Source organism: Salmo trutta, chromosome 34 (assembly GCF_901001165.1).
Source record: "Salmo trutta chromosome 34, fSalTru1.1, whole genome shotgun sequence".
Lineage (NCBI taxonomy): Eukaryota > Metazoa > Chordata > Actinopteri > Salmoniformes > Salmonidae > Salmo > Salmo trutta.
The window spans coordinates 10,480,827-10,500,713 of record NC_042990.1 but is presented as its reverse complement, the minus strand read 5'-3'; the positions used below and the strand labels follow the sequence as shown (position 1 = coordinate 10,500,713).

General features: G+C 43.8%; 2 protein-coding genes across 3 annotated transcripts; both read left to right on the top strand.

Moving 5' to 3' along the window:
• Nucleotides 1-102: 102 nt before the first annotated feature.
• LOC115173543 (tapasin) lies at nucleotides 103-4,931 on the top strand. 2 transcript variants are annotated; one of them, XR_003871620.1, is made up of 9 exons: nucleotides 103-280; nucleotides 789-983; nucleotides 1,252-1,500; nucleotides 1,723-2,082; nucleotides 2,343-2,666; nucleotides 3,253-3,351; nucleotides 3,489-3,517; nucleotides 3,830-4,219; nucleotides 4,256-4,931. XR_003871620.1 is itself a non-coding variant. In XM_029731732.1 (8 exons), exons 1-8 carry the CDS (start codon nucleotides 220-222, stop codon nucleotides 3,839-3,841), a joined length of 1,329 nt encoding a protein of 442 aa, XP_029587592.1. In that variant the 5' UTR covers nucleotides 103-219; the 3' UTR covers nucleotides 3,842-4,931. The 2 variants fall into 2 exon arrangements, 1 of the variants encoding a protein (XP_029587592.1); XM_029731732.1 differs by having other exon boundaries at nucleotides 3,830-4,931.
• Nucleotides 4,932-5,812: 881 nt separating this feature from the next.
• On the top strand, nucleotides 5,813-18,341 carry LOC115173542 (death domain-associated protein 6). The gene is made up of 11 exons (XM_029731731.1): nucleotides 5,813-5,915; nucleotides 6,632-6,885; nucleotides 7,296-7,679; nucleotides 7,873-8,004; nucleotides 8,171-8,287; nucleotides 8,585-8,816; nucleotides 9,882-10,051; nucleotides 10,260-10,434; nucleotides 10,584-11,154; nucleotides 11,261-11,393; nucleotides 17,169-18,341. Exons 1-11 carry the CDS (start codon nucleotides 5,828-5,830, stop codon nucleotides 17,226-17,228), a joined length of 2,316 nt encoding a protein of 771 aa, XP_029587591.1. The 5' UTR covers nucleotides 5,813-5,827; the 3' UTR covers nucleotides 17,229-18,341.
• Nucleotides 18,342-19,887: the final 1,546 nt, after the last annotated feature.

Sequence of the window (19,887 nt, the reverse complement as noted above, 5' to 3'; positions counted from 1 at the left end):
AATTTGTGCCTAATAAAATCAGTGTATTGACTTTTATTGGACGCCGCGGTGGTTTACCATTATCCATGCCTCGTCTAGCTATGCGCATGTCTTTGAAAAATGAAAGTGAAAGCAGTTTCTGCAGGTTACAGGGGAAGTCCGAAGACAACATCATATTTCTCCATGCTTTAACTACTTCAAACTACACCAGAACAGCCGATAACACTGTCGAAGACAACCATGGCCAATATTTCAACAATTTACAAGCTATCGTTTCTCGCCTTTACTTACTTCATACACGGTAAAAATGGTCGACTTTTCTTACTGTATTTCCTTTCAACTCTCCGGCATCTGTGGTGTAGATTTTTCAAAATATATTGATATTGAACATGACTTCATATATGATACAATTTGAAACAACTGCTGCTCTGTATCTACTTAATTTGTATTGATCTGTGATATTGTATTGATCAGTGTTACTTTGTAGCTTGTATATGCATTGCACTTGGTTGGTTAAATCATTGTGTGAAATGACAAGCACACATAAACAGCCTTACAGCAATTATGTATTCATACGAATGCAATTGTATTAAAAAAATGTATTACAGTTCAATAAGCGATTTACAGTAATAGAGATTTACACTATTTTTGTTTCCACTGTCTGAATACTAAGCATCTTTTGCTATTTTGATTGCCCTTTCATTACTATTCTTAATAAGAAGCTAATCTAAAGTAGTTTACATCTTCTCACCTATCCACATTGATGGTCTCACATATTCACACAACTTTCTCATCCTTCTCTCTTCCAGTCTATGGGACAAGCTGTCCAGTTCTGGAGTGCTGGTTTGTCCAGGAGAAACCAGGTCGAGGTGGGGGATTCCCTGCTGCAATGATTCAGGAGAAGTCACTACTGTATATCAATACAGACCCAGAGAGTGAAGAAACCAAGTCACAGCAGGGACCATCTGCAGACATCAACCATGATAGAGTCTACTACGTCACTGGTCAGTACTTATCATTATACACTATATAGGACGATCTCTTTCGAAATGATGACGGATTTGAATGACAAGCCAGTGGCTGTTAAAGGTGCACTCAGTCAATTTGGTGTTACAGCTCAACAATTCGCCATCCTCTAACACCAAGCCTCTAATTTAAATTATACAAGACTACAAGAGTGTTGTCGTTTTAGGCAGAGCGTTTCAGAAAAATAAAGGTTATTTCATTGAAAGGATAACTTCTATAGACAAATCTCCCTCTCTCTCTCATCAGACCCAGCAGCCATCCTCTGCAGTTCCTCTCTGCACCCACCAGAGGGCTCAGTCCATAAACCACAGTGCGAGATAAACCCCTTCATGCCCCAGCCCTCCACCGTTCAATGGGTAGTCCCGCTCACTGACTCTGCCCACAGTCCTATCTACCTGCAAGCTGACTGGTACTCTGCAGCCTTGCAGGGCCTTGACGGACAGCTGGGCCTGTCCAGTGTCATGCGTGCTCCCACGGCAACCAAGGAACCCACTGGTAAAGAGCCCTATGATTGATTTGGCTGGTGTAGGCCGTCATTGTAAATAAGAATTTGTTCTTAACTGACTTATAAAATATTAAAAAGAAAGTAATTGAAATTAATTTGTCATATGCCATGAAGAACTATAGAATCCGGTGATGTTTATTACTACGTAACGTCACAGATAAAGTAGTGTGAAAGTTTAATGTCTCTCTGCTACCCCTCTCTCTCTCTCCCAGTGGTGCTCAGTGTGTCCAGTAGAACCCCCTTGGTCCGTTCCAGACTCGGGGAACCGGTGGTTCTAGACTGTGGGTTTTGGATGGATGCCTCTTCTCCTCTCTCTGGCTCTGGCTTCGCCGTGGAGTGGCGCTACCAGTTCAGGGGTGATGGCCGTCTGGTCCTGGCCTACGACGGCAAGACAGACCGATTTGCCGAGACCCAGGAAGAGGGAGTGGGGCTAGACTTCACGGCTCTGCACGAGACAGGAAATGCATCACTGATCCTGCAGGAAGCTCAAGTGCGCCACACAGGAACCTACATCTGCACGGTGTACTTGCCCTATCTCCTGGCTCAGGTGGCAGTGGAGCTGGAGATTGTAGGTGAGGATAGATGAATACACTTGATTAGTCTGCCAATACTAAAGTGTTGCAATTTTTGTTTTAGAACTGTAGAATCTCAACCACTATGTATTTACATGTATAGTATATTCACTGAAATAACTACTGTAACTCCATATACAGTACATTCTCATAATGGTATGTCATGGTCTACTAAATAGCATTAGAAAACATGCCATTTATGTGTATCATCCTCTCTTACATAATTCTCTCACTCCTATTTCTCCCTCTATCTCTCCCAGAGCCTCCGTCCCTCTCCATCTTCCCCTCCCCGCTCCCTCTCTCCATGCCCGGCCAGGTGGTGAAGGTGCAATGCGAGGCGTCAGGATTCTTCCCCCTCTCCCTGGAGTTCCACTGGGAGTTAACAGGGCCTGACGGTAAGGTCAGGCCCCTGGGTCAGGGCAGCGTGACAGGCCACAGGCAGGGCCCAGACAACACCTACAGCCAGACCTCCCGTCTGGAGTTAGACTCAGCCAAGCTGGACCTTGGCCGTGGAGGGGAGGTCACCTGTGTGGCCGTCCATCCTGGAGGCACCCGGCGGGCCAGCGTCACCCTCAATGTCATCGGTGAGAGTTCATTTAATCGAGCTGCATTGAGTTGATGGATGTTGCCCCTGGGTCCACTGATTCATAGTAAAGGTAAAGGTTAGGATTGGGGTAAGGGAATCTGTGGTTAGGGGCAATTTCTTCCTCAAGCAATGTTCTTTACATTCCATACATGGGTCCATATAGCAGTGTCTCTAGGCCTACCAGTATAATAAAGCAACAAGGCCCTAGGGGGTGTGGTGTATGGCCAATATACCACGGCTAAGGGCTGTTCTTACGCACGACACAATGCAGAGTGCCTGGATACAGCCCTTAGCCGTAGTACATTGGCCATATACCACAAACCCCAGATGTGCCATATTGCTAATATAAACTGGTTACCAACGTAATTAGAGCAATAAAAATAAATGTTTTGTCATACCCGTGGTATACGGTACTGATATACCACGGCTGTCAGCCAATCAGCATTCAGGGCTTGAACAGCCCAGGTTATAATTTCTGATATGCAATTACTTTGATCTGAAAAGTCAAATACATTTCACTTAACATGACACAACTTATCCTGCGTATGTCTTAAATTTACTCTGTATCTCTTCATCCCAATCAGGTATTAATGGTCCCTCCATTGAAGACTCCATGGCGATGGTTGCCGTGGCCCTGGGGCTCTATGGTTTGATCAAGATCGTCTCCTGGACATTTACCTCTGGTAACTACAATCGGTTTGAACTAAGATACACAAAAAAAGATGTTGAAGCCGTAAAGCTACAGTGTGAATTTGGATCTTTCGAATTCATTTGGATCTTGTGTGTCAATCTAATGCTTGACCTTTTCTTGCCTTTATAGGGTCCGATGATACTAACTCACAAGAGAAGGTAATTGCACTTTCGTAAATGTCGTCAGACATATTTTGTAGTTAAGTGTAACTACTATGTATCTGTGTATATTTCCCAGCTAACACTGTCTTGCCCAAATGTGTTTTTATCTCAAGCTGTTATCCCTCTAGTTAAAACTCCAGCCCCTGGATTATCAATCAATCAAATGTATTTACTATGGATTACTATGTAATATGATGACATTATCTGTTATGTGTTAGTGAATTTTGAATTAGGCCCTTGGATTTCTCCCATTGTCTGTTTTGTTAGTTTACACACTTTGGGCTCATCCTTATCCTCTCTCAATTACAGAAAGTGAAGTAAATGTGGAAACACCTGGGATTCCCAGGTGAGTGTGTAATGGAACTAACAAAGCTGGAATTTCAGGAATAAAAGTGCACCGTTTGTGGAAGGTGGTACATGGAAAGAAGATATTGAGTTTCTGACAGTAGTTGAAAATGAATGATCTAACAAGTGGTCGGGGGATAAAAATATTTGAATAGGTGGCTGATTTAAATATTGACATATTTAAATACGGTCATACAACTGTGAATTCCTCTCTAGAAGAACTCAAGAGACTTGTACACATGAGCGTATGTAGATATGGATATAGATAATTGTGTGTTGTGTTATTAGTGGTTAATTGACCCTGGAATTAAAGATTGAACCCTGACATTATTTGCTTTTCTATTGATTCTGAAGGTGAATATAAGACAAAATCCTTTCAATTGGAATTAGTAATTCCCTGGAAGTGTGTTTATATATTGTTTTCATTTTGTTTGTTTTGGGTTATATTTAATTGTATCTTGCCTTGTATAGACGGTATATAGGCTACAGTGATTTTTTGTTTTTCAAAATTGTTAGATTAGTGAATTTGCCAGGAATGAGCAACAACTTTGAGCAAATGAGGACTATTTGTGATAAATGAGGACTATTTCTTCATCTTCAAAGCAGTTTCCCCTTTGTTGAATTTGTGTTATTGGTCATGTGATAAGTAGATAAGAAGTACTTATCATATGAAAATCCTAGGATCTTTTGATTAGGGGTGCTTCTGCTTCCACACAACTTGACTCAAGGATGTGAATACTTACTTGACGTTTTCCTTGGTCATAACCTAGCTGACTAAACTCAACTCCACAACTTAGAATGGAGTTGAGCGGCGACGAGTGTGTGCATCAAGTCTCAGTCAGTCGATTCTTGTAAAAATGTACATTCTTTAATGCCTACCCTGTACATGTTTGTCCTGTGTCATTGTGTTCTTTCTTGGGTGCTGTAATCCATCGTTTTTGATAAAAGTACCGTTTTATGTGATGTCTGTCAAACTGCACCGTATCCACTGTTTTTCAATGGAGTTGGAAGTTACTTTATGCACTACCACTTCATACTCTTATAAATATATATTATCGAACGCTTACTGTGTTTCTGTGCTTTTCATGATTGTAATAGATTGTAAAAATGCATTATAGCCCAGCCAAAACAAAATAATCAGGTTCAATGACTGGTTGCTCCTTCTCTGTTAAAACAATGGCATCCTTGGCATATGTCGCGTAAAACACCACTTTTTTTTCAGCACCAAAATAAAAACACGCAGATACACAGGAGGAACACAGTCACAAGGTAGGCATTAAATAATGGACATTTTTACAAGTATAGACTGACAAGTGTATTCAGCCCAAACTCGTCGCTGCTGGAGTTTAGTTATTGGCCTAGTTTTAACCATATGGTTGTATTGTCAGTTGCAAGGAGCGCAACTGTATTCAACTAATCACTCCAAATGAAAGACACATTATTTTTATTTTTGTTATGTTAATACTATCAATATTTCTCGTTCGAGTCTCAGAAAAACAAAATAACGAATTGGTTTAAGTAAACGTACTATGCAGATATCGCTCCGCCATTTCACGGTTGCAAAAATTCTGAAGTTTCAGTTTATGTGATAAAACAAGCAAGTATAATGTAGAAAATCATTTTACCATATATTCTTAAACCGTTGTGAAATATATTTACCATAACAAAAAATATTGTATTTTCAGCTGTTTGAAGCTGGTGTTCAAAACCGAAAGTAAAAGACTAAAAAAACGTAAGAACGAGAAGCATAGAAATAGCACACATAGAACAGATCTAGCACTTCTTAAACTTGCTTTCAATGAAGAATGACAGATCCATAACACATATTTATATGTGAATTTGGTCGGGTCGACCAAAAAGTGACATATACAGCTTTAAACAAGCTGACGGGCAAATGTAGGCAATTTGGACAAAACACCTGACATGTGAAACTAGAGTAAAGTGAATAGCCAATGATCGACGATGTTACTGAGCGACAACCAACCAACAACCAATGGTAGGCTTGAATGTTCCCGAGCTCTTCGGGGCGAGACGTTTCGGTATCAAGCGGGTAAGTTGACTATCATTGTTTTGTCCATAGCTAACCGTCTAACCACGGTCTTAAGACAGTAGCTATATTATATACATCTGCATTTCATACATAAAGCTAGTAAAAATATTTGTTTACATGTTGTCTTTGTCATACCCCTACCATTTTACCCGGAGAAATTGGCGCTTTCCTGAGCAACCAGCTAACATTAGCTTGTTGCTAACTGAGGTTAGCTAGCTAGCCAGCCAACAAGGAAACAACAAACACAACAATGGTGTTTGGAGTGTTTTTGCAGTAAACAATCTAGTAAATGTGTTTTTTTTCCTGACAGAAGTTTCGACCAGCTCAAATCTTGTTTAATAAAAAAAAAAGACTTAGTAATTAACTAGTTAGCAAGAGTCCCAGACGTTAGCCTAGCATGCTAGCTCACGTTACTGTCTGAACTGGTGGTCAGTGTCTGTTTTCGTTGTAGATAAGCCTACAAAATATAAACCCTGTTTGTTGTTATAATATTTGTTTTAAATCGTGCTGGTGAAAAGGGACAGGGTGGAGTTTACAATGGATAATAGGTAGCAGTGGTGTTTGTGCCTGATACTGTGTAATTTTCGTTTTGTAAAAATGGTTGACCATAAATATAACAAAACTTTGAAAGGCGTAATCATTGTATGACAGTGGTATGATACTTTTGAATTTGCCCAAGGCATCATTTTGACACTGTTGTTTTTGCCTTCCCTCAGGAAAGAATAGTCCCTATCTGATGGCGGTTGCCTCAGCAGCAGTGATGGACAGCATTGTAATCCTTGATGACGATGATGAGGAAGAGGAGAGGCCTCAACCCTCTTCCTCCACCTCCTCTAAACCCTCAGCAAATCATCGTACACCCCCAAAAATCCAACAGCCCGCTCCTACTCACATCACCCAATCTCCTTTTGCCACAGTGAAGAAAGAAAGCCATGTTCTTAAAGCAGAGAACCAGAAGCTATTTACTGAGGTAAGAGGGTACATGGATGGATGGTGGAGATGTTTGGTACAGTCACATTACAAATATGTCAGTGGAGCTGCAACACTGGAAAGCACAACTATGGCTGTGGCTTTGAGTCTTTGCAGGCAATTAGTCCATCACGATCATGTCAGATCACGGAAATCATAATGCATTTGTGCGTGACCCTTTCGAATTTGGGTCTTCCCACATCACTCTTAATCAGTGTTTTTCAAATCCCATAGTTTTGCAGGCTTTTGCTGCATCCCAGCACTAACACACCTGATTATAATTAATCTTTAAACCCATGTATTGAGCAGGAACAAAAGTGCACCAACCCTGTGTCCCCCCCAGTGGAAAGATTGAAGAACATTCTTCTAAACCCTTCTCCCTCGTTCACTCCCCTCCCTCGCTTTGTTCAGTTTGTAGAGTACTGCTCGACCCACACACAGGACTGCCCCGAGGTCATGACCTTCCTGCACGCCAAGCACTCCAAGGCCTCGCCGAACTTCCTAGCCTCGGTGGAGTTCCGCAACACGCTGGGCCGCTGCCTGACGCGCACCCAGGCCAGCCGCACCAAGACCTTTGTCTACATCAACGAGCTGTGCACCGTCCTCAAACAGCACTCGGACAAGAGGAGGCAGACTGTCGTGAAGGTGGAGCCTACCGCCGGGGAGAAGAATGAGATGAAAGAGAAGAGGGAAGAGGAGGCACAGACAGAGGAGCTACCGTCTACCTCGGGGCAGCAGGAAGAGAAGAACGAGGAGGAGGAAGAGAAGAAGACGAAGAAGGCTTCCCGGAGACAGGTCAGCAGCACGAAGAATGGACAGAGTCCATGACTTCTCTATAGCTTTATTCCTCTTCTGCCCAAAGTGTGCACTTGGTCACCCCAAATGTTTAAAAGCATTGATTTGGTGTAGATTACTGTAATGTTTTGCATCTGATAGTTCATCATAAGGAGCAATGTGCCAGGCATATCTTCATATCTCGCTCTCTCAGATTGCGTACCTGGAGAACCTGCTGAAGATGTACAATGATGAGATCCGGCGGCTGCAGGAGAAGGAGCTGAGTGTCAACGAGCTAGAAGAGGAGGACTCCAGCTACATCCAGGAGCACAAGCTCAAACGCAAGGTCAGATCACCAAGGCTTATTGGTTCCAATGGCTCAGGGTGTTGGAGTGTGACGCTTGTAACGCCAGAGCTGTGGGTTTGATTCCTGCTTGAGCCACATACTAAATGTGTTAACTGTACATGACTTTGATAGATAGAAGCCACTGAAGTCCTCTCTCTCCTCTCAGATGATGAAGATCTATGATAAGCTCTGTGAGCTGAAGGGCTGCAGCAGTCTGACAGGCAGAGTGATCGAGCAGAGGATCCAATACAAAGGGACACGCTACCCTGAGGTCAACAGAAAGGTAACCAACACATTGTTTGTTGACAACTCAATGCTTTTTGACCACTGCTTATTTATGTTATATAGACTATGGATGAAAATGAGATTTAAAACTAACCCCAGTATGAGATAAAATCAAGGAATAAGAATAAATGCATGAAAACAATAACCATTCAAATTTTATTGGTCACATGCAGATGTTATTGCGGGTGTAGCGAAATGCTTGTGTTCCTAGCAATTGATTTGGCTGTCCTTGGTGTTTGCTCATGGCGATACAGTACACTCTGACCCCTCCTCACCCTGCTCTCCCCACCCGCAGATTGAGCGTTTCATCAACGGTCCCGAGGCCCAGCTGAATCCCCCCGACTACACAGACATCCTGCAACATATCCGCCGGGCCAACGAGCGCCACGGCCTCAACCTCAGCAAGAAGCAGCTGACCCAGATCGCTCAGGACGCCTTCCGCGAGACCGGCAACCGCCTGCAGGAGAGACGCCACCTCGACATGGTCTACAACTTCGGCTCGCACCTCACAGACCTCTACAAGCCCGGTAAGAGAGCGTAATACACACACCTCTACATTCCTGGTTGGAGCTGTGTGTTTCCGTCTGCGATGTCTATCTTTCTGTGTGTTAGAATAAAGAGAATAACACACTAGGGCTGGAAATTTCCAGGGACCTTACGATACGATATTATCACTATACTTAGGTGCCGATTTAAAATATGTATTGGGATTCTCATGATTCTATATGTATTGCGATTCGATACTGTGATTTTATTGCGATTCGTTGTTTCCAAACATATTGCTCACCATGGGTGTGTTCGTAAATTCGCTCTGGCTATCTACTCAGATTTCTGAGCACTCTCGTCTGAGCGTGCCAGAGCGCAGAATAGCTGATGAATTCACGAACGTCGGCAAAAACGCGTAATTATATTGTTGCAAGCAGCACAGTTACAGTCACCAACACTCTGGATAACATGAAAACAGCCAAACCAGCTCTGCTAGGGTGAGTAAAATGGTCAGTGAGCTGTTCCCTCATTTGTGTCTGGAAGTAGCTAACAAGCTAGCGAACGTTAGCCAGTTAGCGTGGGTGCTTGACTGGCATTGTGAGGTCAGAACGCTCAGATCAACCCTACGCCTCGGCCAGAGTGTCCAGTGTGCGCTCTGAACGCTCCGAGAGCGAAACGCTCTGAATTTACGAACGCCCTGAGGGCACTCTGACACTCAAGATTGAATTGACGAACACACCCCCAGGGCGGCACACCAGTAGGGCGGCAGGTAGCGTAGTGGTTAGAGCATTGGGCCAGTATATATAATGTGTGTATGTGTACACTCGGATCAACCCTACTCCTATCTGTGTGTGTGTGTGTGTGTGTACACACCCCATATATGTCTGCTGCAGAGAGACGAGAGCCATAAATGAGAGAGATTGTGTGTGAAGCTGTGAGAACTTGGTAGTTGACACACAATTACAGAAAGAGTGACACCAGTATGCTGCTTTGTGGATATCAGGTTGGATGTATGGGAACTATTTAGGAAGATGGACTACGAAATCACTAACTCTCTCACCCCCCCCCCCTTTTTTTTTTCTTCTCATTTTGCCCACCCTTACCAGCCACTGACCCTGCCCTGTTGGACCCCACGTTGGCCCGTAAGTTGCGCTCTAACCGGGAGGTGGCTCTCTCCAGCCTGGAGCAGGTCATCTCCAAATACGCCCTGAAGCAGGATGACACAGAGGAGGAGGAGAGGACTAAACGGATAGAGAGAGAGAGGCAGAAGAAAGAGGTAGGAGGAGGAGAAAGGTGTTGGAGACCAATTTACATTTTAGAAATGACTGGAGATTACATTTAAAAAATAAATGTTCTGTAATTCTGACCTGTTATAGTCAGGCAACGCTTTTCAACATCTGCTTTGAAAATACATGGTATTTATTTACATAAATTACTATATCTGTCACCACTCAGTCTGTCTTTTTTGTGTGTGTCAACGGAAGGGTCAGTCATCGGCGCTGGAGGCCACCACAGCCGATGACAATCCCCTGAAGAAGGGAGAGGATGGTGAGGGTGAGGAGCAAGCTGAGGAGGAGGAGGAGGATGATGAAGACGACGAGTCGTCTGATCCAGACATCGAGGAGGAGATCCAGGCCAGCAAATCACAAGCAGGGCCAGGTGATGAGGATGATCATTTCCATTTACACAGCACCTTTCTCAAATTCAGTGTTTTAACCCGGTTTATCCTGGGTTTTGGCAACAACGTGGAGAAATCAAATAAAAAAAATCTGGTTTCAACTGATTTGGGTTTTCTTTTTTTTCTTCAGAGGATGATGAGGAGGAGGAGGACAACGAGGTAGAGGCAGCAAACAAGAGTGAGAACGAGGTGTATGGTGGGAGTGACGGAGACCAGGATGGAGGAGAGGAAGACGAGAACGCCGAGGTTGACAAAGACTCCGTGATGAGCGGAATCAGCCCCATTTCCCAGGGTGACACCCCACGGATCTCCTCCTTAGTCGACCAATCCCCCACAGACAGCCCCAGCCAATCAGAGGCGATGGAGGTAGACAAGGGGAACGAATCATCCAATACCAACCTGACAAAGGAGGACATTGTTTCCTCCAATCACGTTTCAGCTGTGTCCATAAGCACTAGTGTGGAAACGAAGGACTCCTCAGCCTCCCCCATGGCGGCGAATCAGGTCTCTTTGCCACCGTCACCGGTGCTGATTTCGACGAATGAGGACTCCTGCACGGTCATCACTGAGACGAGGTCAGCGAATTGCAGCCCCAGGCCACCCAGTCCCAAAGACACCTCCAGAGGCAGGAAGAGAAAGAGGAAAGAAGAGGTGAAATCCAGGAAGTCTTACAACGGGGTTCTAAGGCACCACAATGGGAGGTAAGGTTGTAGCACCCAAATTAATGATGGGGGGGGGATCCATGGAGATACCTATCCATTTTCAAATATGGAGACTTGAATTAATGAATTCTCTGTCCGTATGCAGTGACCGTGACCTCCCTCTGGACATGGATGTGGTGACCAGTAGCCCCCTGCAGGCGGACTCCACCAGGGCAGACACTCCCACCCAGGAGATGGTCACCAGCTCCCAGTCCACCCCACCTCCCAAGAAAAACAAGGTGAGGGTAAATGATGATTGCTGATGTTTAAGTATCATGACACTACCTTTTTTCCACGTATGCTCAGCATATCAAACACACAGTTCATTCGGAAAGTATTCAGACCCCTTGACTATTTCCACATTTTGTTACATTACAGCCTTATTCTAAAACGGATTAATGTATTTTTTCCCCCATCAATCTACATACAATACCCCATAATGACAAAGCTAAAACAGGTTTAATTTAAATAGAAATACCCTATTTACATAAGTATTCAGACCCTTTGCTATGAGACTTGAAATAGAGCACCGGTGCATCCTGTTTCCATTGGTCATCCTTGAGATGTTTCTACAACTTAATTGGAGTCCACCTGTGGTAAATTCAATTGATTGGACATGATTTGAAAAGGCACACACCTGTCTATATAAGGTCCCACAGTTGACAGTGCATGTCCAGTGTTTCCGCTGCACTCATTTTGCTGTGGTGCTTGCGCCGCAGCAAAATCATTTCCGCCACACAACAACAAAAATATTGAACATGAACAAATATTTCGGCTGAGGCCCATTTTGAGGATGCTAGAACAGTCCACGTGCTTTTCCTCTGCAAACAAAACGAGTAATTCATAGGAAAATCAAACAACCCCATAGTACAACAGCTTATATACACACACACACACACATACCTATATATATATATATATATATACACTGCTCAAAAAAATAAAGGGAACACAAAAATAACACATCCTAGATCTGAATGAATGAAATAATCTTATTAAATACTTTTTTCTTTACATAGTTGAATGTGCTGACAACAAAATCACACAAATAATCAATGGAAATCCAATTTATCAACCCATGGAGGTCTGGATTTGGAGTCACACTCAAAATTAAAGTGGAAAACCACACTACAGGCTGATCCAACTTTGATGTAATGTCCTTAAAACAAGTCAAAATGAGGCTCAGTGGTGTGTGTGGCCTCCACGTGCCTGTATGACCTCCCTACAACGCCTGGGCATGCTCCTGATGAGGTTGCGGATGGTGTCCTGAGGGATCTCCTCCCAGACCTGGACTAAAGCATCCGCCAACTCCTGGACAGTCTGTGGTGCAACGTGGCGTTGGTGGATGGAGCGAGACATGATGTCCCAGATGTGCTCAATTGGATTCAGGTCTGGGGAACGGGCGGGCCAGTCCATAGCATCAATGCCTTCCTCTTGCAGGAACTGCTGACACACTCAAGCCACATGAGGTCTAGCGTTGTCTTGCATTAGGAGGAACCTAGGGCCAACCACACAAGCATATGGTCTCACAAGGGGTCTGAGGATCTCATCTCGGTACCTAATGGCAGTCAGGCTACCTCTGGTGAGCACATGGAGGGCTGTGCGGCCCCCCAAAGAAATGCCACCCCACACCATGACTGACCCACCGCCAAACCGGTCATGCTGGAGGATGTTGCAGGCAGCAGAACGTTCTCCACGGCGTCTCCAGACTCTGTCACGTCTGTCACATGTGCTCAGTGTGAACCTGCTTTCATCTGTGAAGAGCACAGGGCGCCAGTGGCGAATTTGCCAATCTTGGTGTTCTCTGGCAAATGCCAAACGTCCTGCACGGTGTCGGGCTGTAAGCACAACCCCCACCTGTGGACGTCGGGCCCTCATACCACCCTCATGGAGTCTTTCTGACCGTTTGAGCAGACACATGCACATTTGTGGCCTGCTGGATGTCATTTTGCAGGGCTCTGGCATTGTTCCCCTGCTCCTCCTTTCACAAAGGCGGAGGTAGCGGTCCTGCTGCTGGGTTGTTGCCCTCCTACGGCCTCCTCCACGTCTCCTGATGTACTGGCCTGTCTCCTGGTAGTGCCTCCATGCTCTGGACACTACGCTGACAGACACAGCAAACCTTCTTGCCACATCTCGCATTGATGTGCCATCCTGGATGAGCTGCACTACCTGAGCCACTTGTGTGGGTTGTAGACTCCGTGTCATGCTACCACTTCAGTGAAAGCACCGCCAGCATTCAAAAGTGACCAAAACATCATCCAGGAAGCATAGGAACTGAGAAGTGGTCTGTGGTCCCCACCTGCAGAACCACTCCTTTATTGGGGGTGTCTTGCTAATTGCCTATAATTTCCACCTGTTGTCTATTCCATTTGCACAACAGCATGTGAAATGTATTGTCAATCAGTGTTGCTTCCTAAGTGGACAGTTTGATTTCACAGAAGTGTGATTGACTTGGAGTTACATTGTGTTGTTTAAGTGTTCCCTTTATTTTTTTTGAGCTATGTGTGTGTATATATGTGTGTGTGTGTGTGTATATATATATATATATATATATATGTATATATATATATATATATATATATATATATATATACACATACACATACACATACACATACACACACACACACCTAAATATTCCTCTTGTGGCGCATTCATGTTATAAGTGCTATAGGGAGGGAAACATGCATTCTGACAGTCAATGCACAACAATTCTTGCAATCGCAAAAATAAGTTGTTTAATGGCTTTTGCTAAAAAGAGGGCTTTCCATTCTTACTTTATTTATTTCTCAACTCCTAAATATGCTTGAACTTTTAAACCCGTTATTTTTTTGCAGAAGCATTGTTAAGCACGTTACCGCTCTGCAATTCTCAGTGAGTGAATAGGGGAGAGTGGGGTTAAATGTAACACCGGTCAATTGTAGAGTGACTTGGGGTACAACGCCTATTTACGTCAATTATTTCTTTGGGATTACTTAAATTGTAATGAGACAAAATATTTTTGTTGATCAAGAGTAGTGGAAACCAGGGGGAAAAAATAGTGACAGTGGTTTCTGTGAGAAGTACAGGCAGGGGGCTTATTACCCCAGGTGGCAAGTTACCCCAACAGGTAGACCTACATTTTATATTCTGTGTTTTATGCATGTTTTTTTTGGGACATGGAATTAATCAATATGATAATAACTAGTTAAAAGATCACATTTGAGATCTGGCTAACGATTAGCCCAGTTGGGTAAATGCCTGTAGGCAACACCATGCTTCAGCCTACTTTGCTGCATCAGTTGGGCTACAGTTGATAATGTTTATTGCTAATAGCACACCTGATAATATGGACCATGCATAGGCTATATACTGCACATGGCCCAATATGTTAATCATTTTACCAATGTGTTATTGGGTGAATTTCTGGAGGTGGCAATTCTATTTTAGATGGTGTCAGCATACTTATTTTCATTCATTTTGGAGTAGAATGTCCTTTTTTAAAAAGTCACCAGATCTGAGTTCCTCAGTCCTTCTACATTATAGGAAGGACCCCTTCAACCCCCCCTCCAACTTTTTCCCCCCACTGCTACACATTTTTCCAGAGGGAACACTGGCATGTCAGAGCAAAAACCAAGCCATAAGGTAGAAGGAATTGTCCGGAGACATCCGAAACAGGATTGTGTCGAGGCACAGATCTGGGGACGGGTACCAAAAGATTTCTGCAGCATTAAGGTCCCCAAGAACACAGTGGCCTCCATCATTCTTAAATGGAAGCAGTTTGGAACCACCAGGACTCTTCCTAGAGCTGTCCGCCTGGCCAAACTGAGCAATCGGGTGATAAGGGGAGAAGGATCTTGGTCAGGGAGGTGACCAAGAACCCGATGGTCACTCTGACAGAGCTCCAGAGTTCCTCTGTGGAGATGGGAGAACCTTCCAGAAGTACAGCCGTGGCCAAAAGTTTTGAGAATGACACACATTAATTTTCACAAAGTCTGCTGCCTCAGTTTGTATGATGGCAATTTGCATATACTCCAGAATGTTATGAAAAGTAATCAGATGAATTGCAATTAATTGCAAAGTCCCTCTTTGCCGTGCAAATGAATTGAATCCCCCAAAAACATTTCCACTGCATTTCAGCCCTGCCACAAAAGGACCAGCTGTCATCATGTCAGTGGTTATCTCGTTAACACAGGTGTTAGTGTTGACGAGGACAAGGCTGGAGATCACTCTGTCATGCTGATTGAGTTCGAATACATTTACATTTTAGTCATTTAGCAGACGCTCTTATCCAGAGCGACTTACAGTAGTGAATGCATACATTTCATACAATTTCATACATATCATACTTTTTTTTCTGTGCTGGCCCCCCGTGGGAATCGAACCCACAACCCTGGTGTTGCAAACACCATGCTCTACCAACTGAGCTACAGGGAAGTAACATACACAGGATTGGGCCTCAGCGGACACAGGGAGGGTCAGGTAAAGTAACATACACAGGATTGGGCCTCAGCGGACACAGGGAGGGTCAGGTAACATACACAGGATTGGGCCTCAGCGGACACAGGGAGGGTAAAGTAACATACACAGGATTGGGCCTCAGCGGACACAGGGAGGGTCAGGTAACATACACAGGATTGTGCCTCAGCGGACACAGGGAGGGTCAGGTAAAGTAACATACACAGGGAGGGTCAGGTAAAGTAACATACACAGGATTGGGCCTCAGCGGGCACAGGGAGGGGTCAGGTAAAGTAACATACAGAATAATGTGTATCAGTGTCATCATTAGGCTGTGATAGGACATTAAACGCCCGTCTGTTAGACCCTTATTGGGTGGTATTCAAGTATAGATTTAATGTCACCTTCACAAATAACAGCACCTGGTTTCCTACTGCTTTTAGTGGAGACATATTCAGAAATAGAATGGAAGTGGTACTGCAGCAGAGAAAGCATGGTGCTTACGGCCTGTACTGAATAACAGACTGGAAGCTTCAAAAGGAGGGTGGTGCTTGGAATCATTGTTCTTCCTCTGTCAACCATGGTTACCTGCAAGGAAACACGTGCCGTCATCGTTGCTTTGCACAAAAAGAGCTTCACAGGCATGGATATTGCTGCCAGTAAGATTGCACCTAAATCAACCATTTATCAGATAATCAAGAACTTCAAGGAGAGCGGTTCAATTGTTGTGAAGAAGGCTTCAGGGCGCCCAAGAAAGTCCAGCAAGCGCCAGGATCGTCTCCTAAAGTTGATTCAGCTGCGGGATCGGGGCACCACCAGTACAGAGCTTGCTCGGGAATGGCAGCAGGCAGGTGTGAGTGCATCTCCACGCACAGTGAGGCGAAGACTTTTGGAGGATGGCCTGGTGTCAAGAAGGGCAGCAAAGAAGCCACTTCTCTCCAGGAAAAACATCAGGGATAGACTGATATTCTGCAAAGGGTACAGGGATTGGACTGCTGAGGATTGGGGTAAAGTCATTTTCTCTGGACTTGAACCCTATCTAACATCTCTGGCGAGGCCTGAAAATAGCTGTGCAGCGACTCTCCCCATCCAACCTAACAGAGCTTGAGAGAATCTGCAGAGAAGAATGGGAGAAACTCCCCAAATACAGGTGTGCCAAGCTTGTAGCATCATACCCAAGAAGACTCGAGGCTGTAATAGCTGCCAAAGGTTCTCAAAATAGGTTCTCAAAAAGGTTACTCAAAATACTGAGTAAAGGGTCTGAATACTTTTGTAAATGTAATATTTCAGTTTACTTTTTATAAATTTGCAAACATTTCTAAACTTGTTTTTCTTTCATTATGGGGTATTGTGTGTCGATTAGGGGGGAACAATTTAATCAATTTTAGAATAAGGCTGTAACGTAACAAAATGTGGAAAAAGTCAATGGATCTGAATACTTTGAATGCAGTGTGTGTGTGTGTGTGTGTCATGCTCTAGCTCCAATGCTGTGACATATCACCAAACATTTTTGTGGCGAAGTCACTTGTGTACACTATACAAACCTCTTACCAATCTCCACTTTGTGTCATTTTCAGGTCAACGTGGCCACTCAGTGTGACCCGGATGAAGTGATCGTCCTATCGGACTCGGAATGACCTCTGCCCCCAACCCTACTGGGTGTTCAGGCTTCCCATTGCTAGCCTGGAACCAGGTCTGTTTATGCTGCACAAACAGATCTGGGACCAGGCCATCCCATTACTGCCTCTTGACTTCCAAACCAGTGCCTGCTAATGTGAACTCTTGAAAATGCACACATTTTCAGACGGGAGAGAGCAAACTTTTCATTACAAATTGAAACTGGCAATGGACGTGGTAGTTTGCCACCAGTGTTTACATTTTGTATTTATATGCCAATTTTTGCCCAGCGTCTGGATTGTGTGAGGAGGGAGCAGTATCACGTCAGGTTATTTTTGTATTTTAGCTGTAAAACTGAGTTCAATTAGATATTATTTTACCCGATTTTATATTTTTTTTTTGTCAATCCTTTTAGGTGGGTGAATGAATGGGTGTCTGTGTTCGTATTCTAGAATGCCGGCAATAGAAGATGAGCCAGCGGAACACCGGAGTACTGTATCTTAGATTTTATACAAAGCCAATACACGATCTACACGTCCAACTGTCAGTGGAATCGTGGATCATTTGCTGTGTCCACATAGCGTTGTTCAGGCCATTAGGTTGCACTATTTCTCCCAAGTAGTTACAAGAGCAACTACGTGGCAGATTGGCCATTTGTGTTCAAGATGCCAAACGAACACAATTGAGCAGATGCGTTGACGTAAACGGCCAGGTACAGCTTTGCGTTAACGTGAAATTGTAGTGCAGTGTCCTACTTTATGCAGGCATAACCCCCCCCCCCCCCGAAGAAATGTTCACATTGACTTTGCAGAAATAGCTGTGTTCATGCTGATGGGTGGTGTTGTAGGGGAAGTCCATCTCAGCATGTAGTAAGCAGGTAGGTGTTTAGGTTGATTTGCATCAAAGGAACGTTCATGACGCCTCTTGCTTGAGACTGCAAACGGTGGTAATGATTTAATCAGACTCATTCTTTTTCAAACCTCCCTAAGACACTTTGATTGGATTCTGTTGTTTTGACCAATTCAAGAAGGTTACGGGGATGGTCACTTAATGTTATCTCATTTTCTTTTAGTACACTGAGAAGCAAAGATCACATTTCCTTTTAAATAAATAAACTTTGATAATAAATGAAAGTGCTTTGTGGTAACTCATTTAAAGTGATTAGGTAAGTTGTCCTTGCAAACATAGCGCCACATTCAGTTGCCCAACGTTGTTGAACATTGCAGATAGATATTCCATGAATAAAGCCGACGTGATTACTAATTCTACATGTCAGAGATGTGTTTGTTCTACATACCATATTTCTATCTGAATGTTCCACGGGTGTTTTGTGGGTAAAGGCATAGAAAAACATGAATTGTACATTTGGAAATGCGAAAACATTACAGAAATGAACTTTATACTTTTTATTTAACTTGGCAAGTCAATTAAGAAGAAATTCTTATTTACAATGCCAGCCGACCAAGAGGCAGAAGGTCTCCTGTGGGGATGGTGAATAAAAAAATGTAGGACGAAACACACATTGAGACACCACAACGCTACATAAAGAGAGACCTAAGATGACAACACAACGTGGTAGCGACATAACACTTGGTACAAACACAAAGGATAAGGTGGAGGCAACAAATCACGCAAAGCAGCCACAAGAGTCAGTAAGCGTGTCCATGACAGTCAATGTAGAGATTGAGATAAAACTGTCCAGTTTGGGTTTTTTGCATCTCGTTGCAGTTGCTAGCTGTTTATGACACCCAAATCAAACTGCCTGTAGCTCAGGACCTGAAGCAAGGATATGCATATTCTTGATACCATTTGAAAGGAAACACATTGAAGTTTGTGGAAATGTGAAATGAATGTAGGAGAATAACACATATCTAGTAAAAGATAATACAAAGAAAGTGTTTTTTAATTGGTTTAATACATTTTCAAGTTCATAATTGTGCACTCTCCTCAAACAATAGCATGGTATTCTTTCACTGTAATAGCTACTGTAAATTGGACAGTGCAGTTAGATGAACAATAATTTAAGCTTTCTGCCCATATCAGATATGTCTATGTCCTGGGAATTTGTTACTTACAACCTCATGCTAATCACATTAGCCTACGTTGGCTCCACTGTCCCCCGAGGGGGACACCGATCCTGCAGAGGTTAACAGAATGTGACTGGCAGAACAGGTGCTGTAAGTGGAGGATGAGGGTTGCAGTAGGTATCTGAGGGGAGTGAGACTTGAGGGTTTTATAAATAAGCATCAGTGATGTGTCCTATAAGGAGTCTTGGTGGAAAATTGGATGGCCAAATGGTAAAGAACATCTAGCCTCTCGGGAGCACCTTTACCTGACGATCTATAAATGACGTCTTCCTAATCTAACATGGGTAGGATGGTGATCTGAGTCAGGGTTAGTTTGGCAGCTGGGGTGAAAGAGGAGCGATTACGATAGAGGAAACCAAGTCTAGATTGAACCTTAGCCTGCAGCTTGGACATGTGCTGGGAGAAGGATAGTGTAATGTCTAGCCATACTCCCAAGTACTTGTATGAGGTGACTACCTCAAGCTCTAAACCCTCAGAGGTAGTAATCACACCTGTGGGGGGAGAGGCATTCTTCTTACCGAACCACATGACCTTTGTTTTGGAGATGTTCAGAACAAGGTTAAGGGCAGAGAAAGCTTGCTGGACACTAAAA

Coding starts and splice junctions, on each gene's coding strand:
- LOC115173543 (XM_029731732.1), top strand. CDS start 220: ATGGCCAATATTTCAACAATTTACAAGCTATCGTTTCTCGCCTTTACT. Junction 2,667..3,252: donor CGTCACCCTCAATGTCATCG/GTGAGAGTTCAT, acceptor CATCCCAATCAG/GTATTAATGGTCCCTCCATT. Junction 3,352..3,488: donor CTCCTGGACATTTACCTCTG/GTAACTACAATC, acceptor TTGCCTTTATAG/GGTCCGATGATACTAACTCA.
- LOC115173542 (XM_029731731.1), top strand. CDS start 5,828: ATGTTACTGAGCGACAACCAACCAACAACCAATGGTAGGCTTGAATGT. Junction 7,680..7,872: donor AGAAGGCTTCCCGGAGACAG/GTCAGCAGCACG, acceptor TCGCTCTCTCAG/ATTGCGTACCTGGAGAACCT. Junction 10,435..10,583: donor CAAATCACAAGCAGGGCCAG/GTGATGAGGATG, acceptor TTTTTTCTTCAG/AGGATGATGAGGAGGAGGAG.